At 38.9% G+C, this 27,994-nt stretch overlaps 3 protein-coding genes across 8 annotated transcripts; all 3 read right to left on the bottom strand.

Annotated features, from left to right (window-relative positions):
• il23r (interleukin 23 receptor) lies at positions 1-10,784 on the bottom strand. 5 transcript variants are annotated; one of them, XM_027289917.1, is made up of 18 exons: positions 10,674-10,784; positions 10,090-10,195; positions 9,743-9,854; positions 9,207-9,336; positions 8,951-9,123; positions 8,256-8,379; positions 8,001-8,167; positions 7,141-7,277; positions 6,854-7,058; positions 6,659-6,741; positions 6,370-6,571; positions 6,079-6,282; positions 5,711-5,809; positions 5,416-5,571; positions 3,184-3,324; positions 2,910-2,997; positions 1,036-1,126; positions 1-761 (listed from the first exon to the last, which is right to left on the bottom strand). In XM_027289917.1, exons 3-18 carry the CDS (start codon positions 9,801-9,803, stop codon positions 147-149), a joined length of 2,676 nt encoding a protein of 891 aa, XP_027145718.1. In that variant the 5' UTR covers positions 9,804-9,854; positions 10,090-10,195; positions 10,674-10,784; the 3' UTR covers positions 1-146. The 5 variants fall into 5 exon arrangements, with proteins under 5 accessions (XP_027145718.1, XP_027145717.1, XP_019134711.2 ...); XM_027289916.1 differs by having other exon boundaries at positions 10,090-10,233; positions 10,674-10,770; XM_019279166.2 differs by having other exon boundaries at positions 10,090-10,770.
• Positions 10,785-11,727: 943 nt separating this feature from the next.
• LOC104930796 (cytochrome P450 2J6) lies at positions 11,728-20,726 on the bottom strand. 2 transcript variants are annotated; one of them, XM_010745674.3, is made up of 9 exons: positions 20,446-20,724; positions 18,881-19,043; positions 18,606-18,755; positions 17,414-17,574; positions 16,592-16,768; positions 15,095-15,233; positions 14,706-14,893; positions 14,399-14,540; positions 11,728-14,226 (listed from the first exon to the last, which is right to left on the bottom strand). In XM_010745674.3, exons 1-9 carry the CDS (start codon positions 20,644-20,646, stop codon positions 14,051-14,053), a joined length of 1,497 nt encoding a protein of 498 aa, XP_010743976.3. In that variant the 5' UTR covers positions 20,647-20,724; the 3' UTR covers positions 11,728-14,050. The 2 variants fall into 2 exon arrangements, 1 of the variants encoding a protein (XP_010743976.3); XR_003464069.1 differs by having other exon boundaries at positions 14,159-14,226; positions 14,663-14,893; positions 20,446-20,726.
• Positions 20,727-21,473: 747 nt separating this feature from the next.
• On the bottom strand, positions 21,474-27,047 carry LOC104930795 (cytochrome P450 2J6). The gene is made up of 9 exons (XM_019279171.2): positions 26,753-27,047; positions 25,427-25,589; positions 25,135-25,284; positions 24,354-24,514; positions 23,043-23,219; positions 22,801-22,939; positions 22,511-22,698; positions 22,165-22,306; positions 21,474-21,914 (listed from the first exon to the last, which is right to left on the bottom strand). The coding sequence occupies exons 1-9, from the start codon at positions 26,951-26,953 to the stop codon at positions 21,739-21,741; spliced, it is 1,497 nt and encodes a 498-aa protein (XP_019134716.2). The 5' UTR covers positions 26,954-27,047; the 3' UTR covers positions 21,474-21,738.
• Between the last annotated feature and the right edge of the window lie 947 nt (positions 27,048-27,994).

Below are 27,994 nucleotides of genomic sequence, written 5' to 3'. Positions count from 1 at the left end.
TTTAGCGGAGCTGATTATGGTTACATCATTTGAGGCATATATTTCCCTGATTACACAAAGTCACTCAGGTCAAGCGGCAAATTTTAATAATGCTTTCTTGAAAATCAGTTTAGTAGTGCAAGTTTGTGCCATTCCCATCGTGCCCGCTACCTCTGTGCGTCACAGATTGTAGTGCTGCTGATAGCGGCTACCTGAGGGAAATAACCGTCAGTCAGTGTTGTTTCAACTGTATACTGAGATAAACAAGTGTCTGTTGTGTCGTGAGTCATTATTTCACCCTGGTGTAAATCCAGAGACGAAGAGTCTGCTTCCACATCGTTCTCAGCCACCCTCGTCCCCAATAAAAAGGCTCCATTTATGACAGTTGTTGTTGCAGGAGTTTTAGGCAAAAGAAGGCCAGTGACAGAGCTGAGAGTGAGGCCCACAGGTGAATCAGAGAAATCCACCTCCACATTGGACAGAAAGCCTCTCAGTAATCCTCCAAATACACATCTATCTTCCTCCCAACTTGTTTGTACATCCCTCAGCTCTTCCTCAGTCTCCATCACCTCCTCCGCTTCTTGTAAATCCAACGTAGCAATCTGCGGTTTGTAGCTGACATGTTCCAACTGGCTGTCAACGAGCGTCGTCCCAGGATCTGCGGAGATTTCCATGTGAATGTTGGGGTACACGTCGTCCCTCTCCCCCTGGGAGATGAAACTGATAGGGGACAGTGGAGGGTCACTGTAGGCGGATGAGAAGAGGGGTTCACCTCCGTCCTGCTGGAGCCAAAAAAAAAACAAGAGCAAAGCCATGGTTAGACTTAAAGTGCAAACCTCAAGTGTTGCACTTGCAGCAACACACAAAGTTGTGAGAGTGAAAGGAAGTAGCAAATGACTTCCTACTGTAGTCCTGCTGGTAAACCTCTAGAAACTGCTGTTTTTAAATTATTAAAATGATCATTAACTCTTTCCCCTCTTATCCTTATTGATCCTCATGCTTATATAGTTGGTGTTGGAGCAGTTGTTTGCACAGAAAAAGCTTTGCTTTGCTTACCTCCAGCAGTCTGATGGCAATACTGTTTCCTGGTTTTGGTAGGTGGTTATCAAACCAACCAGGTCCACAGGATATACATTTCTGTTTGATCCTGAGACAGAAAGAAAAACAAAACAACATTAGTGAGGCAGCTAAGCTGAAGTACACATAAGAATTTATCTAGATTGTAGGTGTGAATGTGAGTGTGCATGGTTGTTTGTCTCTGTTTCTACCATGCCTCTTGCCCAAAGTCATCTGGGATGGATGATAGGTGATGAGGATAAGTGGTTACAGACAATGGATGGATATTCTCTGTTGGAGATTGTATGACGGTCTTGATGATTGCGTTCAAGCTGATTAGATTAGACGTCAGAAGACCATAGACATGTTTTTCCCCCTTCAAATCAATGAAGCTTGGTCGTTTTAGGGGCAAATCTCCCCATCTTGCCTTTGTCCTAGGGACAACCAATACATCTTTAGAACGTAAGCTTTCTATCAGCGCATTTTTCTTCTCATTAGCAGTAAAACTGACAGAATTACAGCTGGATAACCTCTAGTCATAGGTCACATGATGCATTTGATGCCTAGTATGGGTAAGTGCTGCAGGTTTTTAAAGTTTTTGGTTTTCATGTTTTTCTCTGTGGTCTTCCAACAGACAGGATCAGCTTGAACAGACATTGGCAATTATCAAGAGTTTAAAAAATCTGTTTTCATTGGGGCGGCTGTAGCTTGGAGGTAGAGCGGGTCTAATGAGATGATCGGCGGTTCAATCCCCGGTTTGATCCCCTCCAGTCTGCGTGTCGAAGTGTCCTACTGAACCCCAAATCGCTCCCAAAGGCTGCGCCATCGGTGTGTGAATGTGTATGAATGGGTGAATGAGATATGTCCTGCAAAAGCGCTTTGAATGGTCAGAGGACTAAAAAGGCGCTATATAAGTGCAGTCCATTTACCATTTATTTGGTAACCTGTCATGGCCCTGCTCTCTATATCTATATATAAACATACATGTGTGCCAAATGTCTTACTTTTTACTCAAAATGTATATCACAATATGCATAAGTGTCACACTATATCAGACTTGGGTGCTTTAACCACATCTAGTATGGCTTTTGGTACAAAGCTTAGGTTTCTGTTCATCTCAAACATGTGGCTTCTTGTTCGTGCGCTCATGTTGCGTTGTGGCATTTCATGAAATTAGCCACAGTGGCATCTATTCTATTAATAAAACAAAACTAATGTATATTCAAAATCAGCTGTAGAAGATGAAGAAAAGCAGTGATGTGTATCCTCAGAATACTTTATTACTAATACTAATGTTACTAATATTATTAGATAATGTCTGGTGACTGTTGTTTCTCATGAAACAGCTCCAGATGTTTAAGCACAAATCATGTTCATGTTCTAACACAACTCCAGCACATCACGTCGCCTATGATCGCTTTAAAGAGCGTAATGATGAAAAAATCCCAATCACCAGCAAATCAATCAAACATGAAAGGATATCATGTATGAAATTAACAGAATATTAAAGCACTACTGAACCATGGTATAACTTGTTGTTATATCACTAATTAACCATGACATGCCCAAATAAAGGTGCAAATCTTCATGATTGTTCCAGATTACGAACTGTTGCTTGCTCATTTACTTCTATTGCTATCGAAACAAGAATTATTCCACTATTTAAGTCTGATCTTTGGCATAGGGCTTAGGTTTCTATTCATGTTAATCGTGTGGCTTTTTCGTGCGGTCACGTTGTGGTGTGGCATTTCATGAAATTAGCCACAGCGGCATCCATTGCGATTACTAGTAAAACAAAACCTATGTACTATCTATGATGTGTATCCTGCGCACGAAACAATGAAAGATATTTAAGCATACATCATGTTTAATACCTTTTTCTCACACAACTCCAGCACATCAGATTGGCTATGATTGCTATAAAGAGGGTAGTGATGAAAACAATCCCAATCACCAGGCCAACTGGAGAAGACAAGAAGGGGGAGACAAACCATTTAAGAGAGACTAATCTTCTCACTTCAAACTTCCTTGGGCTGAATTATAACACAGTGAAATTACGGTTACAAATGCTTTCACACAACAGGCTTAATATGTTGAAGCTTGTGTTGTTAACGGGGGGATGGGATGGGATGGCATCAGGAGAGTGACCTGCAGGAGTTGCAGGCTGACAAAAGATCCGACTCCCACGCGGCCCTTCTCCTGCTGAGGTCGATGCTGTCATCTGCAGAGCCAGACCTCCTTCAGGACAGTCCAACCACTTCTGTCTGGGGTCGGAGCCAGACACCGTCACTGGAGAGAAAACAGTCATTGATGTCTTTGTTAAGGCAGCGCAATTAGGCAATTAGGCAATCAGGCAAGATTAGCTGCCTGAACTGAATCGTTACAACCACATAGAAACAATAAGGTAGAATTTAAATCAACACACTTGGCCTTTAGAAACAACACAAACAATCTAACACTCTAAAGTGACCCTGTGGTGAAACTGTTTTGCCAGTCATGTCTTTTAAGGCGCAATTTTATATCAGTTGAGCAAATTCTAATTTCCCCAACATTGTGTGATGTGATGTGAAGTTGTGATGAAATGTCAAATATGAGTGCTGGAAAAATCCCAGTACATTTCTGTGTGCTCAGATCTCGCTCTTGACCTTAGTTTAGGAGTCAAAGAGTGATATATTTTTGTACATAATTGTCTCCAGACTATTACCATCTCACAATAAATTATGTTTACGTAGCTGCAAAAGAAGGATGAGAATACACCTGCACATAAACACAGAGATACTCAACTAACTTTTAAGTGAAACCCTCTGATGAAATTATCCAGTGTACACCCAAGGTGTCACATAAAGATGAGGTAAAATAAGCTCTCAGGTGTCTTAACATTGATGTTCACAGGCTGGTTAGTAACAGCTTCACGGCTGCATGTGTGCACGCAGCCACACAGGCTTCCTGTTCGTGGTCAGAGACAGTTCTAGAAAACTATGATTCACTGAAGTCACACAGACAGGTCTGGCACAACAAGGCGTTTATGTAACGATACAACTCCATGTCTGGCTGTCTGAGACTAAAACTCGCAACTGTTAAATATATGGTGATGAATTTTCTTAATCATCTGTTATTCTCCATTGAGTCTAGTGTCATTGTTGGAAATATATATAAATAATTAATGACACACAAAAAAAAACAGACGCAACCATGAGTTTAACGTTTTAATCTCACCACATTACTGGAAGCGCGAGGTGAAAAACCCTGCTGATGCGCTGAAGGTTTGTGGGAGGGAAGTATCACTGGGATGCAGGTTGCACACTTTCCATTATGTAACAGTGTTTTGTGCTGAAACACCACTATGTGCATACTATTGCATATAGTTTCCCACACGTGTACATACGTTCGTGCTTGAAAGCCTTCAACCTGACCAAGGTAAAGTACACACACACACATATAAGACATGGCACCTTACTTTCAAGTACCCTTGATCTACAAGAACAGGAAACGACTTACAGCAAAGTTGTGTTTCCTCCAAAACTTTGAGAGCAAACAATTTTACTTTGACACAGCAAGTTGACCCAAATTACAGACTAGTGGACCACCCACTCCCAGTGGATTCTAGCAAAGCACATAGTTTTAGTCTTATTACAGGATCTGTCTCTCTCTCTGACACTAGAAATGTTTACGGAGAACACAGCATTGAAAAACTGGGTTAATAAATGTAGAAAATGTTCTATATTATGGATTTAGATCGGGCTGAAACCATACATTTTTTTTTATTATTGATCAATCTGACAATTGTTTTCTCCATTGATTCTCCGAAACGTCCTAAAGCAGTGCTTCTTAAACTTTTTTTTACAGCACAAAACATTTCAGTAAGTCTTAGGCTCTCCAAGTACCACCATTAAGATCAACATTTAATACAGTACTGTAGATTGAACCTTTACAGATACAGACATTTCACACAGGAGGTGGGTTCATGCCTAATAAGATTACTTATTGTTGACTGTTGTCGATTACTGAATGTGAACGGTTTAAGAGCTAGACAGACTTTTTTTGATTGATCAGATTGTTTCTAAATGTATTTATTTAATTTTAAAGTAAATATTTCAGAGATTCCTCCAAGTACCACTAGATGGAAGTCGTGTAGCACCAGTGGTACACACATACCAGTGTGTTAAAACAAGTTTTGTCTGACTTACAGCCTAAAGCCCAAAATATTCAGATTTGTATCACATCAGACAAAAAAAATCAGCTTGAACATGTGAAAATTGTCCCTTTTGCTAGAAAATGCAACTTAAATAATCATCAAAATATCTCTAGTCTAAATTGTTTCAGGTATATTCTCACATAGAAGACAAACAAACACAAAAAGGACACAGTACAGCTGCTTACCTCGGAGCTCAGTGCTGCTGGACTCCAGTGTGCGGCTATACATGGTGTAGTTTGTGATGAAGCCTCTCTGCTGGCTCACAGGCAACTCGTCCCACTGGATCTGGATCCGTGTGGCCCCATGCTCCAGTATAGACAGGTTAGGACCAGACACTGGCTCTGAAACACAAACAATGAGACAGAGAGAGGATGATGATTTAGTACAATTTGATATCATTTTTCATATCTCGATATTTAAAATAGCAGGAAATAACTGGGTTATGAGTTTTGGGGACATGTGGAGATCTATGAGTCTTACTCTCTTCTTTGCAATACACCAGCTCAGTTGATGGCGCACTAACACCTCTGGTGGTCACAGCATACAGAGAGATTTTGTACCTCACACCTGCAGTCAGTCCTGAAACAATGCAGAAACGCTCTCACCATTAAGTCCACTATATTTCACAAACATAATAAACTTCAAATAAATGAAGAGTATCACAATAATTTTAGATCTTCAACAGATTATTATAAAAGCACAAAGTGTAATTCACCAACTGCCCACAAGAGAGCACCACTTGACTCTAAGTTGAAACCATTGAGTGTTGTTGGGTTATTATGAAGCAATGGCAAGTTTTGTTTATTCCACAGTGTGTGTGTGCAGACAGGAATCTAACTGTATGATACCTGTGATAGATGTGCTGTCTTCATCTTTACTCAGTTTTTGCCACTGCTGCTCTGCCGCAGGTATACTTGTCCATTCTAACACATAGCACAGCAGTTCTCCTCCAGGTGTTGACCAATGTTTGTTCCCCGGCCACGACCAGGAGACGAATACAGAGCTTTCATCAGCTGCAGGGGCCAACTCTCTCAAAACAGGTCCAAAATCACCTGCAGAGTTAGACACCAAGAAAGAATAACAGTTTATTCTTCTCTTTTTCCTCACAACTTAAACATGTTGTGCTGTGTTTTGTGTACCTGAGTGCCTGAGTGACACTTCCGCTGGTGGAGATGCCCCATATGAGGTGATAGCACTGACGCTTAGTGCCTGGACCTCTGCTGGTACCTCAACCAAACACTGACTCAAGGCAGCATGACAGGTCACTTCTTGTTTCTGGTCACTACCCCAAAAGATCTTATAGTGTTGCAACTCTCCACTGAAATCTTCTGGAGATGGAGGCTGGGGAAGAAATCCATCCATCACTTTAGGGTTTACTTTTCAACATCATCCACTAAGTATGTTATTGGCTTTCTCGTCAGGAGTTACCTTCCACAAAACTGTCACCGACCGCAAACTATTTGTTCTGACGCTGCCTAACATCCTCCATGCATGCAACTGCTGATATGGACCTAAAGATAAGTTGAATGTCAGGTTGTTGGTTTTGCATGAGTGACGACAAACACACACATTTTCACAATCAGATTGCCTTTGTTTCATGATAAATCAGAATTGCGTGATTGCCTTTTCCGGGGCTTTTCCTTGTCACAGATGGGCTCCATTTGCTGCAGAGAGACTTCCATTTGCTGGTGGTTGACCTGGGCGTGCTGATGTGCGTCAGTCCTGATATTGAGTTACATGTTCTCATCTGGAACTCATATTCAGTCAAAGGCTTCAGGCCTTTTACTTGTATCAGACCCTCACTGAGCTCTGTTCCCTCTCCCGCTTCCTAAAAAAAAACATGAAGAGATTATATCACCTGCACACTACCTGACTGAAACTGAGTGATGGGCGTCATAACATCACTTTACCCAGGGGCCGTTAACTGTGCGGAGCCGGACAAAAGATCTGAGGGGCTCTGATGATTCAGCAGTTTCCCATTGCAAAATGGCTGCTATGGAGTTGTTCCCAAACTTTATCTGGATAATGCGAGGGGTCTCTGGTATCACTGCAACAGAAAAGCACATGGAAGTAGCATGCACACAAGTGACGGCTTGTCGGGCAAACAATAAAATAGCGGCTAATAATTCAGTAATGACTCAAAAAGTCTAAACAACAACTTGAAAAAGTTCACTGTGTTGGGGTTAGGGTTAGAAATTGCTGAAGTCAAAGGTCAATGGTGAGGTCAGGAGGGAAGAAAGTGTTCAGGAGCCTCTGATGTCTTATGCTGTAATATTTATTGACGCTTGGCCAAGGAGAATTAGAGACACTCTCAAAGTACAACAGAAGTGCCTGAGTCGGTCTCACATTCTGCCCAACTCCTGCTGGTGGTCAGACTTTAAACCCCTGCAGATAACACCACAAATACTACACGCCCAGAAATAGTCAAAGAGAATGTTTTTACTCATGTTAGTGTTACCGTCAGCACATTCTAGGCTGGAGACGCTGTCTGTTCATGTTAACGAAATGTCAATGGCAAGTTATTTATTATGTCTAGGAAGACAACATTAGGTCTCTTTGAACCTTGGTCACCACAACGTGGAGATAGAAAGAAGAATAGAAAAACACCCTGAAACAGTAAAACGCTGAAACAGTGATAATGGTGAACATTTATTCACGTCAAAGGAAGAGAGATTAGCTGATAGCAAGGTGAAAATTAGTCATATTTCTTCATTTTCCTGTTTAGTTAGAGGCACACACAGTTAGAAAGATAACATAAATGAGAATTTACCTATATCGTTTCCACAGAAGGCGACTGGATCAGACTGTGATGTTCCAAATTGGTTGTAAGCAGTGACAATCAACTGGTATTTAGTGTTTTCATCTATCATTGCTCGTGGTATTTCAATTTCTTCAGCATCTTCGATTTGACCTAACAGCATCTGGGTTCCATTTTCTCTGAAATAATAAAACCTGTGTTAAAAAATAATAAAAAATGTGAGAAAACAAGGCAGAAGCTTAATTTAACCCGAGAATAACAACATACCTGTTGACTGAAATGTTGTAGGTGGTAGAGACGTGTGTTTCCTGTCCTCTCTCCCATGAGCAGTTTATAAAATCTGAGCTTCTTGACGTCTCACAGGTAATATTTTTGGGTTTATCTGGAGGGACTTCATGGATGGAAAACAAAATAGAAAAATAATCAAAAGCAAACCATAAACCATCATTTTTGTATGTCTGCTAACAAACACAATATCTGTGTTCCCTATGTTGTTTTTGGCACATTACTGCTTATCGACTAAAAGCGTGCTATTACTTCTTCCTTTTCAATAGCTCTTACTTTTTCAAGTCTATGTTTTTCAAGGTGTTTATTCTGCAATGTCAGACTGAGCAACACCAGTAGTTGCACTACCCATTGCCTGGTATTGTGGGTGAACTACAATTGTTTGCTTCTGCAGCTAAAGCCACAAATGCTCCAGCTCTCTGTCTCTGCCAAAGGACTTCAAACCGATGATATTCCTCTGTGACACCATAAAACTACGAGAAATAAAGTACACATTTTCGTAGTAAACTGTCTAAAAACCGCCTGCCATTGCAGAAATGTGTTTTTTAACCATGATGACACACTTTAGTCATTATCTTAGTTTCTTCAGTTCTTCAGAAAATGTAGCCTTTTAATTCATAAAATTCTAACTAACGTTATATGACTGTAGACATGACTGTAGAAATAACTGTACATACGACCACCATGCAGGTCCAGTCCATCAACAATGTCAGGATAATCCTTCTGTAGGATGCAGTACAATGCAGAGTATGGCGTCCGGACATTGAACAAACTGAATATTGTCGTGGTGCAGTTGACTTTCTCCCGAGGTGCCACTCTCTTACCGTTCAGCTCCAGGAAGGTTTTGGCCCTGGAAGACAGTAACATAACTCCATCTGAACAAACATAAACACAGGCAGAGAAGACATATTGTATCATATTATACATTCCTACCTGTGATTACATTTTGACAGGTGGCAGTACACTGTCAGGTTTGAGCCTATGAGGAAGAGCGGACCTGGTTCTACTGTCAGGTAGCCATGCTTATTTAAGACCTGGCAGTCAGCAAGGAGAAGAGGGCAACCTGTGCAGACAAGCAGACAATCACAGGAGTTGTATTCAGTAGCGAGGAAAGATATTTTATTTTAAAAGTATGTTAAAAGTCAGATGCCACACAGGAATGATTAAATTCCACGTGCACTGACGGTGTCAAGAATATGATTCTGTGATACAAACGATCCCCTCTCTACCCATTTTTATCCTCAATCCCCATTCCTGGCTTTGATACGTGACAAAAAAAAAACTGTCTTTCTATGATCATTTTAATCTTATACAAAGAAGAAAAAATCAAAAGCACTGTGGTGAGTTAAAAAAGCATGGTTTAGATCTGGAAACCACAAACGCTACCAAACTGTGATACAGTTTTCTCACTGAAACAGAGTTAACAGGCTCAGCAAAAAAGTAGATGGATGGATGGATGTAATACTCACGCTTGTTGGAAAAACTGATAAGTATAATAATAAATATCCAAATGATCGAGTGGAGATTCATCTCAGCTCATCTTTCTTAATTTCTCAGAACCCACTCAGCATGACTCAGCAGCTGGAAACAAAAGTTATTCTTTATAAATCATCAAATATTGTTTTTAGTATGACATTCTTGGAATTTCCCAACATAAAGTTATCTTCAAAGTTCATGATGATACAACCTGGATATTTGGTCTTGAAATGAGATCTTTTTTTTTTTTATCCAGTCCTGTTTTCATTTTCTTCTTCTTTATCAAAGATCTCACAAAACACCAAATTATGTTTGATGTGTAAGAAAGATAAAAACTCACCTGAATCTCATGTCGTCTGCGTGCCTTTCAAGGTTTCTTAGTGAGATACAATCCAACAAGGTTTTAACCATAGTTATATACCGCTCAGGTGACTTGCTTCATCTGACTGTTGAGCGAGTGAAACATCTTAAAGAGGGCAGTGACCTAGTTTGGTGGTATTTTGGCAAATGCAAAAACTTTGAACGTTACTGCAGTACTTTGGTGTCCTACTTCTGTTGCTTGTTTTTCATCACAACAAAGGTTCAGTTGACTTTCATCACACACATATGCTGAGTACCTGCTCTCATTAAAAGTGCGTCTGTTAGCAGACAAACCAAACACTCAACCCAAAATTTAACATACTGTGTGACATCAGGTTTTACTTGAAGATGCTGACCATAGCTTGACGACAACCTATTTTCTTTTTGTTTCCTCACACTTCTAAAGGCTTTGTTACAGTAACTCTACATGTGCTGATTCAGTGAATGGCGAGGCAAGCATAGCTGATTCATATTACATCAAAAACAGTTCACCGTCCTGCCTGAACTGACAATAAATGTACATGTCCTGCCCTTAAATAAGTCAGATTGGTAAAACAAACTTACACGTTTGGTCTGAAAAAGGTCACCTCACAAAAATCAACCCATATCTTTTCCCATTTAGCTGGTTCCTTATGTTTATAGTCCCTCAGAGTGCTAGAGAGTCGACTGTGTTTGAGGAAAAACAAGTAGAGACTGAGAGTGTCTTCATATACATAGTTTTTATGATTTCCTTCACTGGTTATTTTCCATCTGTAACTTCAAAGGCTTTACTGGGAAAACCCAGAAGTTAGAGTGGGTGTATCTTCAAAGATTAGAGAAACCTCATGCTTGTGGTTTGCAATTTTCAGAATTGACTCGTCTTCTTACAAACATGTAAAAGTTCATTTTAGCTGAAATAGCTACTTTTTTAATACTATTTTAATGTAATATAATTTGGTGCTTCTGTGGTGGCGAAAATGAGGAGCCAAGAGATGATCTGGATAAATCGGTCAACAATCAGGATTGTTTATTCTTGTAGAACAATACACCAAGAAAAAGATTGCAAATATGTGAAAACACCCTCATATTGATAATCAACAGAAAACAGGATTAGGCAATCTCTACCGGTCCAATGCACGTCAGTTAGCCTTGCAAGTTGGTGAGTTGGTTATTTAATCACTCTTTCGGTCAACTTCAAAGAAACTACCAAAGAGTACAAGATAAGGTCACAGTGTTCACATATTCAGTTCAGATCAGGACAGGGCAGGTTCAAATAAAGACAAATAGGCTGCAGTGATAAACTGATTCTCCAGCACTACATGCTGACGATATAACAATTTCTGAGATTTTGGTCATGCAATTGCTGCAGATTTGTGAGATGCATATACAGTAAATGATGCAAATATCAAGTTACAACCTATCCCATAGATTGTCAGTACAGTGATCACGTCCAAGACTGTGCTAAGATCCAGGAGTGCAAGGAACAATCACATGGCTCTTCCTGAGGTCAATTTCTTTTTTTTTCCCTGTTAAAAGGTTTTTTGTGGGCAAGTTTTTCCTCACTCGAACCGAGGGTTTAAGGACAGAGGGTGTCACTCCCTGTACAGATTGTAAAGCCCTCCGAGGCAAATGTATTTTGTGACTTTGGGCTATACAAAGAAAATCTGATTTGATTAGATTTTTGATGGCAACATCAGCAGCCATTCAGATAAAATAAGATAACACTTCATTGTCTGTTTGCACGTAAAAAGGTTGTTGGTAACCTCGAGCAGGGAAATCTCAGTGCTGTGATACTTACTTCCAGACAAAAACTTTCTGGACACTATTTTTTGTAAACTTTTGCTTTAAAAGGGTAACTTGGAAATTGGTAGATGGTATTGGGAAATGATAAAGCCCAGGGTTTACATTTGTCCTCTAGGGTAACACTTACTATTAAAACCACCAAGGCTTTTCTTTCATAATTTAGTATCTCAATAAACTTATAACTGACAGGTCTAGTAGTGATGTATTGATCCTTTGGGAAAAGATAAAGTCTATAAAATGTCATAAAATAGGGAGAAATTACAATCAGAATCGCTTTATTGGCCAGGTCACACAAGGAATATGACTCCAGTTCACTTTGCTCTCAATTGTACATACAGGGAGACAGGTAAGGGACATGACAGGTAGGCGCAAACATAACATAAACAACATAAAACATAAACATATATATAGAAGGTATAAGGACAGAGGGTGTCACTCCCTGTACAGATTGTAAAGCCCTCCGAGGCAAATGTACTTTGTGACTTTGGGCTATACAAATAAAATTTGATTTGATTAGATTTTTGATTTGATTTTGATTTGATATATTTTTGCATAAATATAGATATATAGACATGAGTATCTATCTATAGACATTTGTAGACTGGGTAAACGACTGGTGATGACTGGCAATGGTGCAGGTGGTGGAATAAATATGGTTGTGTTCTTTACATGAGGTAGGTGGATATGACAGTATATACATATGCATATATCTATGTATGCATATGTATATAATCTGGTTTATTATAAACTAATCATATAGTTTCTAACGGTAGTATGCAGTAAATAGTTGCCCCTTCTGTCTGTGTGTTTTAAACTACTTATGTCCATGTTTGTTTTGCAAATTTGTGTGCATGCTTTTATTGTGAAAACCGAGTCAGCAAAGCTTCACGGTAACAATACTGACTGTAGCACCACTTCGTATTTTATCTCAGCCATAAGTCACTGAACTCGACAAGACATATCGACATAATTTATACACAAACTAAATTCATAAACTAGCGTCCAAAGTTCAGCCGTCTCTGCTGGCAGAGAGTGTGGGTGTTTCGGACAAACGGGCGACCCTGTTAACTGGCGACTTTAACGACCGGTTGTCGTGGTTACGACAAACGTTGAAACAGGAAGAGAATACGTAGCTGTGGAAAAAGACACGATTAAGACGAAATAGGTAGTTTTTTGTTTGCTTGTTTGTTTTAACACAGTGTACCGTTAATGAAAAACAAACAAACAAACAAAGGGTCACTAACGAGGACAGCTACTTGAATGCGTAACTGTGACAACCACAGACGCGTTCGGCTGAAGGTCTCCAGGTAATAGGGTCGCTCGTTAAACCGAAACACCTGTTTCGGATATGGTTAGATCCCATGGCGGGTACCTGAGCTCTCACGTCCACAGCTGCCAACAGACATTATCTGTAGCTCCATCAGCTCAAGCAAAATATAAAACCACAAGTTTTGCTTTCAATTGCTGCTTGACAAATGTATTCTGAGATCATTAGACAGAAAAATCTCTACTACACAAGTCAAAAACATGTCTTTAAGATGCCTTTCCCCCCCTTTGCTAACTGCATTGTTCATTCACAGACCGAGTTCTGTCAAGTTATTGTATTACATGGAATAGGATGACATCCATAACTTGATAATAATGAACTGAAGTTGCAGCATGTTGCATGTAATGAGAGGCAACACCATCCTGGCTGCAGGGGCAAACAGATTTTTACAAAGGAATTATATTTATATCATATTTTTCAAGTACTGTGTGGGTGCATGGACCCAAATTAGCACGGATGCAGAATGGTTTTCTCTCATTTGAATGCTTTTCTCACCTGCTAAATGTCAGACTAAAACCACAGTGTGAAAGTGAACACACAGCGGTCTGAATACAAAGCACTGAATCTATCATTTATTTACACATCAAGTTTCAAGAAAACGTGCAATTGAAATGAGGAATATTGTTCCCAGTGATTCTTTTTCTTTGTTTTTTTTTTTTTTTATAAATTTAAATGTTTTTGTTGCTTATCTGAATTTAGTTCACATTAATAATATAAAAAGGCTGAAGAAGGAAAAAACTTCCAAATCATGTTTAAATCACACTATAGGAAAAGAACAATAAAGCAGACGTTCATCATTTGACAGATGGCTCAGTTTCAGTCAGTTGGAGGTTTATCGTTGTACGGCACAGAGGCTATAAGGTTTGGGAGCGCGGACGCCTCCTAAATTAAACTCCAAACTGGGCTGCTCTCCAGCGGATGGGGAGAAAGAAAACCTCTGAAGCAGGGAGGTAAAGAAGAGGAATAACTCCATCCTGGCCAGCTTTTCCCCGAGACACACACGCTTACCTGAGGATACACAACACAACAGATGACTTTTATTCACACAGTTTTTTAAAGGATTCACTTTGACCATCACCATTTTTTTGAGGGTGACTAATTTAGAAGAATAGAAGAAATAAGGAAGGGGGCAAACACATTGTGTAACTTTTGCTTTAGAGGGTTTAAAATACTGACTAACCTGCTGAAAAAGGAAGGAAGGCATCCCTCTTTCTGAATTTGCCATCCTGGTCTAGAAAATGTTGAGGGTTAAAGGAGTGTGGAGTCTCCCACATCGACTCATCATGGAGAACTGAGTGAAGTGAGGGCATGATAATGGTTCCCTGAGGAAACGGCATGAATGAAAACAGTCAATCAAAACAGATATCTTTGTTTATGATAACAGAAACATGGAAAAAGGATGAGCTTCAAGTCTTATAGAACAAACAATAAGGTTTATGCTTACATAAAGGGTCAGGGTTATTCTTTCTCACATGTGCATCATGTACATTTGGGATTGTGTACTCGTTAAGCTTGGTGTCCTTGTTTGCCATGTGGACCACATTGAGAGGAATGATGTCGGCCATCCTCTGGATTTCATGGATGACTGCATCCGTATAGGGCATGTTTTCTCTGTCAGCCAGAGAGGGCTGTCTGGATGAACCAACGACTTTATCAATCTCAGCCTGAACTCTCTCTGCAGACAGTAAAAACAGGAAACAATCTGAGTCAGTGTACTGTCGAGACGACTGTGGGGGAAATTATGTGTAACACTTAACACAACACACACACACAACTTACCTGTGAGAGGCCCCCGATACTATAAATTAATGTCAAAACACTTACAAGACAAACAGTCATGGGGTAGTTCAGATATTATTCATACACACAAACACACCTTGGATGTGTGGGTAGTAGATCATGTATAGCAGTCCCCAGTGTAAAGAAGTGGTAGTCGTTTCAGTTCCAGCACCAAAGAGATCCAACGTGCAAACACACAAATTCTTCAAATCAAAACCTGAATCTTTGTCCTCTTTCTATAAATAAAACAAGAGACAGTTTATGAGTTTATCAGTTGTCATATTTCATTAGAAAATGTCAAGTTTAAAGTAAAGTTTAGTCTGTTATTTCTCAGAGCCCCCCTAAATCTAAGCCACTGGACTCTGTTGCAACTGTGCGTAGACATAAGGCAGCTGTCGGAGATCATCAGGATCCACTTCAGACTGATCAAATTCCATCATTAACAGCTGGACAAGCTGAAATTAGTTGTAAGAAATTATGACATCAATGAGACTGTGCTGTCTGCTGGATCACAATATCGAACCTCATCCTCCAGTGGATCATCCACGTGATCTATGCCGCCACCACAACTATCGCTGTCCATTGCATTTGATCCAAGGAACAACTTGAGACTTATTTGTTCAAATAGATGTGACCATGATCATTCATAAGCACAGTGTACACTCAAAGATAAGCATAAGATATCCAAGAAGAAACATTTTGAAGTCAGCATTTAAGTGTTCAAATACAACTTCCAGTACCCCAGGCTACCACATTATCTGTCACTGTAATCTTCTCAGTGTCCTTTGCTGCTCATCCAGAGCTATAGAGCTTGGATTGCCAAGACACACCTCCCAGCGCCAGCAAAAAAAAAAAAAAAAACATCTCACGGACCTGCCTATCCCGACTATTGTCCAGGCACAGCTCTGACTGCTGATACCCATTAATCCACCAACATCTGGCACCTTTCTGATGGATCTGCAGCTGTCGAGACCCCACAGGCCAGAGTCTTTCAAGCCCCCAAAAACTTCTAAGGCACAGTCAGCACAGCACTGACTCCCACTGACTCAACTGGGTTAAACGGTTGCGCCAGTTTCATGTATGAATGTACAAGCGTGAGAAGATCATTACATGATCAGGGGAGTTACAGAAATAGTCAGACTGTTAGAGAAGAGGACTGTACAGGCTGAAGTGGATAATATCAAACTGTACACCCCTTCTGTGTAAAAGAACTAATAGTACCCACCCTTCATTCATGAGATAGTGTGATACTGTGTTCCTGCAGAATCATTATTAGAAGCTCATAAGGAGGCTGTACACCTATAGGGAGGAAACACAGCTCATCATAACTGGATGCATAAAGAAGACTTCACCCACTGAGTTAACCAGCAGCCTAGGGTGACACATCCACCACCACATGGTGAGTCTGATGAAGATGTGCACTGCAGTGCAGCCTTGTTACACAATTTGCATTCTTTCTAGGACACAAACTCATAACGAACATTTGTAATGTAAGAGGACTTTGCCTTAGTAGTGGAAAATGTCTCGTTGTTTTTTCTTACCGGATATGATGAAGTGGTTCAGTATCTGGGACAAACCACTTCAAAACACTCACCTCTCCCATCTCTGCGAGGAAGTAGTCGATGTAGTCTCTTGGTGAAGAGGGGTCGAGACTTTCTTTGTGTTCATTGATCTTAATTTCTATGAAGTCAAGTATCTTTTGTAGGAGCGTGAATATCTTTCGGTGGGGTCCAGGTACCCACTTCATCAGCCAGGGCAATGTGTTATAAGCCTATAGAGAAAGAAGACAGGGACCAGATCATCTTCTCAAAAGACAGACACACTCCACCTGATAAACAATCTTGTTTTCTATAGTTTCTATTAAATTGACAAAATCACAATAAATCAAAATCAGAATCAAAAGTTTTACTGTGCATTGGATGCATAACCCTTTTTGGCATAAGCTTTGGCAAAATATTGTTGACATTGTTTGTCGTTTTGGTTTTGCTCTATAATGTTTCTATTACATAATGTTTTATTTATTGTTGTGTTGTATCTAATTATACAGAATGTGCTTGGGCGATACTGTCACATGCACATATATATTGAATATATTGAAATACATACAACAACATAATCATTGTTTAGCAACTCCTTCGAAAATGTTTGCTCCCTGCATTATATTGTATTGTTTCTCATGAATTGGTTTGTTTCATTCATTGAGTGTCTGAGTTGTTATGTTGTTTTAAATTAAAGGGCTTTCACCACTGGTTTCACATTTTCTGTCTTATTTAATGCCTTTTGTGTTTGTTTCATTCAGCGTCATGTTGATTATGTCATTGTGGAAGTAAACCATGACTTCTGAGGTCTGGCTGGATAAATCCTGCTCTTAAAAAATAATGCTGTGTGCTGCATCTTGTTTCCAAAGGAGGCTTACCTGTGCCCACAAAGTCCCCTCTAAGAGCACTGCCTCACTGAAGTTCTGCAGAATACGCTGGAACTGCTCGTCAGTGTACTCAAAGCGATGCCCAAACACCAGGCAGCAGATGATGTTGGACACGGCGTTGTTAATCAGTGACAGTGCATTAAAAGGCTTGCCTATGAAATAAAACATAAAATGTAGATAGGACAAAAATGCTAATAATGTGTGATGATGATTATGGATGATTAACAGGTTGGCAGAACAGGTATACTGTGTACAGAGTTCCAGCTACTGCTAAAAAATGAATGAATGAAGCAAACACCTGTGGACCCTGAGATAATGAAGCAGGAAAATAAAGAGTCACATGCACATCATCTAAGGTGCAAGGTCCATTTATTGCATGATGTTGGTGCATGCCTCTGTGTACTAACGACTTTATCAGTGGAAGGCAAAGGGAAATAACACCAACAACATGAAACACGATGAGGTCGAAACCTAGTACTTTTCACTCCTTAAAATGTTTGATTACTCTTATTAAAACTATTCTGATTATCTATTATCACTCTTTCACTTGTTTCTATCTGCAGGAGTGTTTGTCAGAATGATTGTTATTTGGGGTGCTTTAACGCTGCACTCCCCACGTAGAAAGCGTTTTTTTTTCTCCTACTCTGCTGGACTGTCTTCCACTGCAGTGGATTTTATGTTGGTTTTTTGCCTCATGATGAATATTTGTACTGTCTGCCATCTATGCACATATGATTTATTGTGACGTGCCATTGACGCTTTGGCAAGGTATGAACCAGTTCTTGATTTCTTGTGAACTGAGTTGGACTCAGTGGAGCATGGACCAGATCCTGCTTCACTCATATCCCAATAGCTTTATAGGGTGATGCATATATGTACCCAGCTGCAGAAAAAGCTGTTTTTAGAAGTTGATTGTCTGGTCTTAGCTCAACATCTACACACAGCGAGACCGAGATGGGCCCCATGTGGCATGTGGGCGTAGAATCAAAGTCTTCCTGTGTCAATGAGGGATGAAACCACTTGCGATAGGGCTGCATCTACACTATGACTATACTATATACTCTATACTACGACTACTAGAACCTGAACCAGAACCTTCGTCATGACATAAAAGCGCCACATATATTGAGAAGCAGTAGCTGAATAGTTGTTGCTTGATGAATAAGACATGTTTTGTGCCTGCCTTGCTGAAGGGCAAAAGCCTCAGTGAGATATTGGCACTCCTGCTGGATGGATGGCTCCAGACTTTTCTTGCCAACACCAAAGTTTCTGAGTGTATGAAGAGCAAATCTCCGCTGCTGCTTCCATAGATTGCCGTTTGATGCCACCAGACCTTTTGGGAACACAAAACAGCAGAAATAACTGGAAATAGGTATAACTAAAAACTAGCTAAATACTAATATAATATACTAATATGTTTAGTCTACCACCTTTTAAACAAAATGTAACACACAGTACCTTTATTCCCAATTGATTCTTCAAAAAGAGGGAGGGTGGGGCGATCTATGAAGTCTTCTCCTCTTTCGACCAGCGCCTCTCTCACTAGCTTGTAGCCATTGATGACCACCATCCTTCCACCAAAGAGACGAAGGCTGAAGATGTTTCCATATTTTTTTGCAAGCTGAAGACACATTTGACATTAACATATGACATCTTTGGCATTATTAATGACTACAGACTCTTTTTTAAAAGAAACAATGAAACAAAGGTTCCCTTACGGTAGATAAAACATGAATAAAACCATCCACTGTGGTCTAATATAAGAAAATGTCATACAACCTGATAGAAAATCTGGTTTCTTTGAGTGGTGGAAAAGAGCTTTTTCTCTTTTTCTTTCTCCTCTGTGCCACCTGGTGGCCTGCATACAGATTTTCTTCATGTCGCCATTAAAGTTCCCTTAATCTAGTGTTAATGTGCGCGTTACACACAAATTAAACTGTTGGCTGGCAAATGTAAACAGGAACAGAAGATTTGGCTTCAGTCTCATGATAACTTTGTATCTTATGAAATTTCTCAGACACAATTTCAACTGTAATTCCATGAAATATTTTATGATGTAACATGTCTCCATAAGAAGAATCAAGATAAAATGATCCCTCTGTGATCTCCAACCAACAGTCAAAACTTTTAAAATATTAAAATAATGAATTCAGAGGATGACAGGAAAAACAGTAAAGTCGACTGATACTACTACTAGTACTTTTACATACTGCTGGGTAGTTTACGCCATATTTTATAACTTCTTCATGTGTAATCTTAATTTCTAAAGTAACTAGTAAGTAAAGCTCTCAGATGATTGTAGTAAACTAAAAATGAAAACAAAAATGAAATTGTTTTCTGACAACTCCAGTAAATTCATTTGGGCCTTTGTCCAGTGACAGTCCCTCATGTCTCTGTCTCTCACTCTCCTTCTTTCTTTTTTTAGAATGGGGTTTAATTTCACCATTTTTGAACAAGAATCAGGTTGAGTTGTCAGAAACCAATTCCATTTGTTGTTTTTTTATGAATTTTCTAATCTGACTATGTCGCCATATATTGTGTATGATTTCAGCATGAGACTATTCGAAAATGGTACAGTAAAAGAACTTGAAATTCATCCCAGAAGTAGTTGGGGGACATTTGATGTGATTTGTTTATTTAATGACTTTTCTAAATCTGCATATGTATCTTAGAAAAAGATATTATTATTTGATTTCTGAGTTTCCGAGGTGCACTTGAAGGCACCATAAAGACACATTAAAGTGTAGATAGCGTTACTGCAGTACTTTATCATAATAAAGTTATTGATTAATGTTCCTAATAAAAAAAATCCCAGAAATTATGAAAAGTCCTAGTAAACACTAATATTGTTGGAGTGTTACGAGAAAAGGTGTCTAATTATTATTATTTTTTAAAATTTATTTATTTATTTTGAGGTGAATGCAATACGCTTCCGTATTTCATGACAGGAAAAGACTCAAGTGCTTAAAAGTTGTACCTCACAGTACTTGTGTAATGTATTTGCTGGCCTCGTCATACTGTACCTCTATGAACTGCAGGTGGAGTCTGGAGAGTTCAATCCGGTGAAGATCACCAATCAAAGGTAGAGACCACGGTCCAGGAGGAAAGTTAGTCGGGGCTCTGTTCTTCAAAACATCAGCCAACAACAGAAAAACACACAGAAATATCAAAATACTGCTGCCGTCCAGCCACTCCAAACTGAGTACATTGTATATTGTTTCCATCTAGACGCTAGTCTGTTTATTGTACTGTGTTGACAGCTTAGAGCACAGTCGGAAATACTTTTTAATAAGTAAGTGATCCAGGCTATGATGAAGGAAAGATTTCCGTTCTTGTATTTTCAAAATAAAAGGGCAAATAAAAACTAACTAGGGCTCATCAGCTCATCGGCCACTTGAGGCTGACTATAAATAAATAAGCCCATAAGCCCCAATGTTAAAATGTCCAACTTCACAGCAGAAATAAACGTGTTTACAGCCTGGTACAATGATAAATGGACCCAGTTCATGATAACTGTATGGCTTACAGTTATGCATAATTAACAGTGTGGCTGCTTTGATTGACAACTTACTGTGCTTTATATACTTTTCTATACATATAAATTCTTTCTATCCTAACTGCATTTCGTTGTCTGAGTACTTGCAATGACAATACAGTTAAATCTATTGGACTAGTAAGTAATATATTGTATTATTAAGTAATATTAGCTGGCTCCTATGTCTTGTATTGTCGACTTTTTTTTTTTTTACAAATTACTATAATCATAACATCAGAATCAGAAATACTTTAATAATCCCAGGGGGAAATTAATTATGTTACAATACTCCAGGAATTCAAGGTTATGTTGTTATGTTATACACACGTATAACATGTATATAATGTCCATCTTTACCATAGTGGATCTCTGAAAATGAGGGCACTAAATTACAAAAATATCATCATTAGCGTGCAATGTTGTTTTAATGAAAAGTCCAGAGAAAAACATCAATGTAACTAATTATTCAAAACATGAAAAGTGAACCCACAGTGATCTGAATGAGAATAACAAACTAAATCTCGTTATCATTTAATAATATAAAACAATATAATCTATCAACTTCCATAAAATGAGCCCAATGTGCAGTGAAAAGTAGGAACATTGTTATCAATAAGTCTTTAAAAATATAATATAAAAAGGCTTAAGAAGAAATACACTTCCAAATTATGTTTAAATCACACTACAGGAAAAGAACAATAAAGCAGACGTTAATCATTTATTACAAGATATATTAAACTGTGTTGTGAAGCAGATGGCTCAGTTTCAGTCAGTTGGTGGTTTATCGTTGTACGGCACAGAGGCTGTAAGGTTTGGGAGCGCGGATGCTTCCGAAACTGGACTCCAAACTGGGCTGCTCTCCAGCGGATGGGGAGAAAGAAAACCTCTGAAGCAGGGAGGTAAAGAAGAGGAATAACTCCGTCCTGGCCAGCTTTTCCCCGAGACACACACGCTTACCTGAGGATACACAACACAACAGATGACTTTTATTCAGTTTTAATAAAGAATACAGTAAGACATGGACCCTGATCCTCTCCCAGCTATTGTCAACAGACAGGAAAATGCTAATTTTCTTTTATGAAGTCCAAGTCTGACTTGTCTTATATTCAATCCTGTTTCAAATCTGGGTGACGCATATGCAAAATGCAAAAACTTTTTCACTCTGTTGTGTAACTTTTGCTTTAGAGGGTTTTAAATACTGACTAACCTGCTGAAAAGGGAAGGAAGGCATCCCTGTTCCTAAATTTGCCATCCTGGTCCAGAAAATGTTGAGGGTTAAAAGAGTGTGGAGTCTCCCACATCGACTCATCATGGAGAACTGAGTCAAGTGTGGCCATGATTATGGTTCCCTGAGGAAACACCATGAATGAAAACAGTCAGTCAAAACAGATATCTTTGTTTATAATAACAGAAACATGGAAAATGAACAAATTATAAGGTTGGACGGTGAAAATAACCTTAGAAACAGCTAATGAAATAATTATGGTAATTGAAAATAATAAAAGCTATGTTGCCAGAAGATGCAACTACTTTCTCACATGTGCATCATGTACCTTTGGGATTGTGTACTCGTTAAGCTTGGTGTCCTTGCTTGCCATGTGAACCACATTAAGAGGAATGATGTTGGCCATCCTCTGGATTTCATGGATGACTGCATCCGTATAGGGCATGTTTTCTCTGTCAGCCAGAGAGGGCTGTCTGGATGAACCAACGACTTTATCAATCTCAGCCTGAACTCTCTCTGCAGACAGTGAAAACAGGAAACAATCTGAGTCAGTGTACTGTGGAGACGACTGTGGGGGAAATTATGTAGGACAGATGCTATTCATACACACAAACACACCTTGGATGTGTGGGTAATGGATCATGTATAGCAGTCCCCAGTGTAAAGTAGTGGTAGTTGTTTCAGTTCCAGCACCAAAGAGGTCTATAGTGCAAGAACCCAAATTCTTCAAATCGAAACCAGAATCTTTGTCCTCTTTCTATGAATAAAAAGGAGACATTTTATGTTATCAGTTGTCATGTTTCATTAGAAAATGTAAATAGAACAAACACAATACAGACGAATGCTGTAAAAACACTCACCTCTCCCATCTCTGTGAGGAAGCTGTCGATGTAGTCTCTTGGTGAGGAGGGGTCATGACTTTCTTTGTGTTCGTTGATCTTGGTTTCTATGAAGTCAAATATCTTTTGTATCAAAGTGAAAAACTTCTGGTGAGGTCCAGGCACCCACTTCATAAGCGAGGGGAATGTGTTATACGCCTACAGAGTATGAAGACAGGGACCAGATCATCTGAGACTCAATAGTGCAATAGTTCACAACTGTTTACAACTGAATAATAAAGCGATTGCTGCTGGTTCACTGTCACATGCTTAAATAGAACAGACCCATTTTTGTGTTAATGTTATTAATATAGTAATACCTGTGCTTTTCCTATCGTGACAGGTCAAAATGTCTGCTGTGGAAAAGGCCTATGATAAGTCATAGACAGTACAAATATAGATATCTGTGACGTCACCCGTAGGTTCAGGCTCAGAGTGTGGTGGCTCTGTCTGCCGCAATCTAGGCGTAGATCTTAGGTGGAGCTGAGGCTGGTTGAATGAAGTCTGGTTGGTCAAACAAGCCATCTGTAACGGCACCACTTTAAGCCTTAATATAATTTGAATGGGTGAGTTAGATAAAGATTCAGCCTTAGTACAGTTGTTATGAACGTGGAAATTAGCTATAGACCAAAACTGTTTTTGTACCAGGCTGTAAACATGTTTATTTCTGCTGTGAAGTTGGACATTTGAACATGGGGACTTGTGGAGACTGACTCGTTCTGTAGCCAGCCTCAGGTGGACATTTGAGGAACTGCAGTTTTTGGCTCTTCTGCTTTAGCTTTACTTCACAGTCATTTATTTTTTTCAACATTTGGCATAGGGCTGTATGCAACTCAAGTCCACTTATTTTATCCACAAACTAAAGCTAAATTCCAAAAAGTTTCTTATATGGCCACATGAGGCTGGCTGCAAAAACTGAGTCAATCTCCGTAAGCAACCATATTATATGTAAATAAAATAAAATGTCCAACTTCACAGAAAAAATAAACATGTTCACTGCTTTGTACAAAAAATGGTTTTGGTCTTCACAGTGTACAGCGAATTAATCTTTATATAACTGACCTGTTCAAATTATATTAAGGCTTAAAGTTATGCATGCATTTAGCCCGCCTCTGATCCACCCACATGCCAGAGCTGGCAAAGTCAGACACTACCAAGATGGTGACGCCATAGCCAACACACTTAAGGGTTCATAGCAACTCTTCAGAAACTTCCATTTGTTATGTATTTGTCTGTGGTTTTGACATATGAGTACACTGTAGTACAATTTTAGGGTACTTGAAAATTTCTCACCTGTACCCACAAAGTTCCCTGTATGATCACTACCTCTCTGAAGTTCTGCAGAATACACTGGAACTGCTTGTCAGTGTACTCAAAGCGCTGCCCAAACACCAGGCAGCAGATGATGTTGGACACAGCATTGTTTATCAGTAACTGGGCATTAAAAGGCTTGCCTATGAAATAAATAGAACATGTGGATAAGATAAGACAAAGAAATACAACGTCAAACAATGAATGTATGCTGAGCTAAAAGTACTGTGACATGCTGATAAAGGGAGATGATAAATATGGATGATTAACAGGTTGGTAGGACAGGTATACTCTGTACAGAGTTCCAGCTACTGCCAAAAATTAAGCAAACACACGTGGGCCCTGAGATAATGAAGCAGGAAAATAAAGAGTCACATGCACATGGTCTAAGGTGCATGGTCCAATGCTGCATGATGTTGGTGCATTCATGTAATGAACACTTAGCAAGGCTAGGTCAAAACCTGATATATAGCTGCACTTATCTAAACATATTGTTGGCTTACACTGTCAAGGCATGGATTAGTTGCTGATTTCTCATGAAGTGCATATGTTTTCTGTGTGCGGACTCTGGGGCATGCACCACATCTTTCTTTACCCTTATCCCATCAGTGAAACAGAACAGATAGTTATATCTGTAACTCCAGATCTGTGTCTATACGTAGAATCTGGACCAGAATCTTTGGACCAGCCAAAAAAAATGTGTCATGGTATAAAAGCATGTTGCCCTATAACTCATTAAGAGACAGTAACGTTTTGTGCCTGCCTTGCTGAAGGGCAAAAGCCTCAGTGAGATACTGGCATTCCTGCTGGATGGATGACTCCAGGCTTTTCTTGCCGACACCAAAGTTTCTGAGTGTATGAAGAGCAAATCTTCTCTGCTGCTTCCACGGATTGCCATTTGATACCACCAGACCTTTTGGAAACACAAAACAGCAGAAGTAACTGGAAATGGGTATAACTAACTAGCTAAATATACCTATTATGGTCAGTCGGATGCTAGTAACATAACTAAATACTAACTAGTTACTTTTTAAACAAAATGCAATGCACAGTACCTCTATTCCCAATTACATTTTCAAAAAGTGGTATGATGGGACGATCTATGAAGTCTTCTCCTCTTTCGACGAGCGCCTCTCTCACTAGTTTGTAGCCATTAATGACCACAACCCTTCCACCAAAGAGACGAAGGCTGAAGGTGTTTCCATATTTCTCTGCAAACTGAAAACAATGTTTAGATTTGGCATTATTGCTATTACTGTTATTAATGATCCAATGTGCAAGAAAATGTCATACAGTGTCCTATAAGGTGCCCTCTTCCAGCGGAGAAAATCATTATAAAATGGCTGTTATTGTTACTTTGAAAACATATCGAAGATACTAGATGGCTATGGCTAAAGAATGAGTAGATGGCACCAGTACCCTGCAAACTTTATTGTTGTGTTACCTGTCCTATTTTAATGTGGGACACAGGTTAAATGATTAAATAATACAAGAGATGTTTGATATTGTGTAAACTAGGGCAAACAGTGTTGAACCGTCTTATCTATAACATGCATTTCCACCATCGTGTTGCATTTGAGTTAATGATTTCCTACATTTGTAAACAGAAACACGCCTTAAACTGTTGCAGAACAGCTTTGAAATGTTGATAACTCTTATCTTGGTGATTTTTTTATTTATAGTATATTTCAAAATGCAGAAAGTGTTATACAAATATTATCTACCATGGTGGAAAAGTAATGAGTATGAGTAGAAATGTGTAAAAATCAATCACATCCTACAAAGGTAATCCTAGGGTTGTTTTTGTAAGTACACTCAGACCTTTTATTTCACTGAATAGGGTCTAATAAGTATGTAAGTACTTGTACAATAAGAAAAATTTATTAGTAAAAGTACTAAAATGTCCCCTGTGACTGTTATACCATTATATATTACTATATACTTATGTGTTAATGTAAAATCAGGACATTACTGTTGAGGTGGGGCTAACTTTTAACTATTTTGTATAGGACTGCAACTTATGATGGATCATTATGGATTAATCTGCTGATTATTTAATACATTTTGTTTGGTTTGAAAAATATATTCTGACAATAGTGACAAATGTTATTGCAATAACCAAAAGTGACACCTTCACAACAATCAGTCCGAAGCTCAAAAATATTAAAAATAAATTAAAATATTTAATTGATAAAATACAAGGAAAAGTGACAAAGTGGACTAATAGTTTCAGCAGTACTTGTATATACTGCTGGGTAGTTAAATTTACAACAAAACCTCATATTTTAAAAGTTCTTCATATGTTTTGTGTGAAAAAATCCTAATTTCTAATGTAAGTAAGGAAAGTAAATGGTAAGTAAAGCTAAGACTCCTCGACATACTTCTTTGAACTGCAGGTGAAGTCTGCTGGGATCAATCCGATGAAGATCACCAATCAAAGGTAGAGACCACGGTCCAGGAGGAAAGTTAGTCGGGGCTCTGTTCTTCAAAACATCAGCCAACAACAGAAAAACACACAGAAATATCAAAATACTGCTGCCGTCCAGCCACTCCAAACTGAGGACATTCTTTATCGTCTCCATGTGTTCACTAGTTTGCTTATTTTACGGAGGTAACTACTCTGACTAACTTCACTACTGCACAATGAATGTTTGTTTTTTGGGTCATTCTGAACAGCTGAGCTGAAAATCTTTGGATATGGACATAATGTCCGGTTTGTGTGTCTAACCTTCAAAATAAAAGCGCACTCAGGAAAACTGAGTTAGTTGAGTGTGTTAGAAGAGGAAATCAGAACCTTAATTAAAAAGTTAATTAAATGAAAGTAAATATACGTTCAAAATTAATTAAGTAAGTAAGTAACTTAATAAAAGTATTAACATTAAAAACATACTCATTATTCTCGGTACACAAACAGCAACTTCCATGGCTGTAAAACAAAAGTATGCATTAATGTAAAACAATACCATAACAATTACCTTAAAATGACAAAGAAATGTGTGAAACTGTGAGTATGAACATAGAGATACATTAATACAATAAAATACATTTTTAATTACATTACAATTTGCTAAATACCAGTGCAATGCAGTGGAGTTGGCTAAAAGTATATGGATTTACTTATACAAATAATTCTAATCTAAGGAATACTGGTGGCAATGGAAATGGGATTTAATGGGAAATTTGGGGTGACAGGGCAAGCACACTGACATGTATTTTAGGAGATGCAGATGGGCTCATAGAGATTTATCTGGACCCACAGAATTTTATTTCTCAGACCTTACAGTTTAAAAGTTATAGGTGATAACGTGAAGTTTCTGTGAAGTTGATCAGATCATGCATACGTCGTACATGCAAACAGACAGAGATCCCTGTCTTTATAGTTAGATCATTACTGGCTCATTTTACTGCTGCACCCTTTGAAACAGATGTGATGTCAAATGTCACTGGCTATCTACAAAACTCAAAAACATATAATGTATTTTTGCCCCTTCTCTTTTTAGCTTACTTTGCCAACTGCATTGTTGATTCAAAGACCAACAAATTATTGGTACTGTATTGAATTGGAAAACCTGCATCACTTGCTGTGCATGTGCAGCCAGCTGGAAGAGTTCATGTTGGGGCCT

This window comes from Larimichthys crocea, chromosome XVII (assembly GCF_000972845.2).
Source record: "Larimichthys crocea isolate SSNF chromosome XVII, L_crocea_2.0, whole genome shotgun sequence".
In the NCBI taxonomy this organism is placed as follows: domain Eukaryota; kingdom Metazoa; phylum Chordata; class Actinopteri; family Sciaenidae; genus Larimichthys; species Larimichthys crocea.
This window is presented reverse-complemented; position numbering and strand designations above follow the sequence as displayed.

Bases quoted from the DNA above. Each gene is read 5' to 3' on its own strand.
- LOC104930796 (XM_010745674.3), bottom strand. From the start codon at position 20,646: ATGGAAACAATATACAATGTACTCAGTTTGGAGTGGCTGGACGGCAGC. The intron at 18,756-18,880 runs GTACTGTGTGTT...TGTTCCCAAAAG, and splicing joins AGAATCAATTGGGAATAAAG to GTCTGGTGGCATCAAACGGC. The intron at 16,769-17,413 runs GTAAGCCTCCTT...CTTTCTCTATAG, and splicing joins AGGGGACTTTGTGGGCACAG to GCTTATAACACATTGCCCTG.
- il23r (XM_027289917.1), bottom strand. From the start codon at position 9,803: ATGAATCTCCACTCGATCATTTGGATATTTATTATTATACTTATCAGT. The intron at 2,998-3,183 runs GTCACTCTCCTG...TGTCTTCTCCAG, and splicing joins TCAGCCTGCAACTCCTGCAG to TTGGCCTGGTGATTGGGATT. The intron at 762-1,035 runs GTAAGCAAAGCA...TTTTGGCTCCAG, and splicing joins TTGCCATCAGACTGCTGGAG to CAGGACGGAGGTGAACCCCT.
- LOC104930795 (XM_019279171.2), bottom strand. From the start codon at position 26,953: ATGGAGACGATAAAGAATGTCCTCAGTTTGGAGTGGCTGGACGGCAGC. The intron at 25,590-26,752 runs GTATGTCGAGGA...CATTGTTTTCAG, and splicing joins TTCACCTGCAGTTCAAAGAA to TTTGCAGAGAAATATGGAAA. The intron at 24,515-25,134 runs GCAGGCACAAAA...TTTATTTCATAG, and splicing joins GGCTTTTGCCCTTCAGCAAG to GCAAGCCTTTTAATGCCCAG.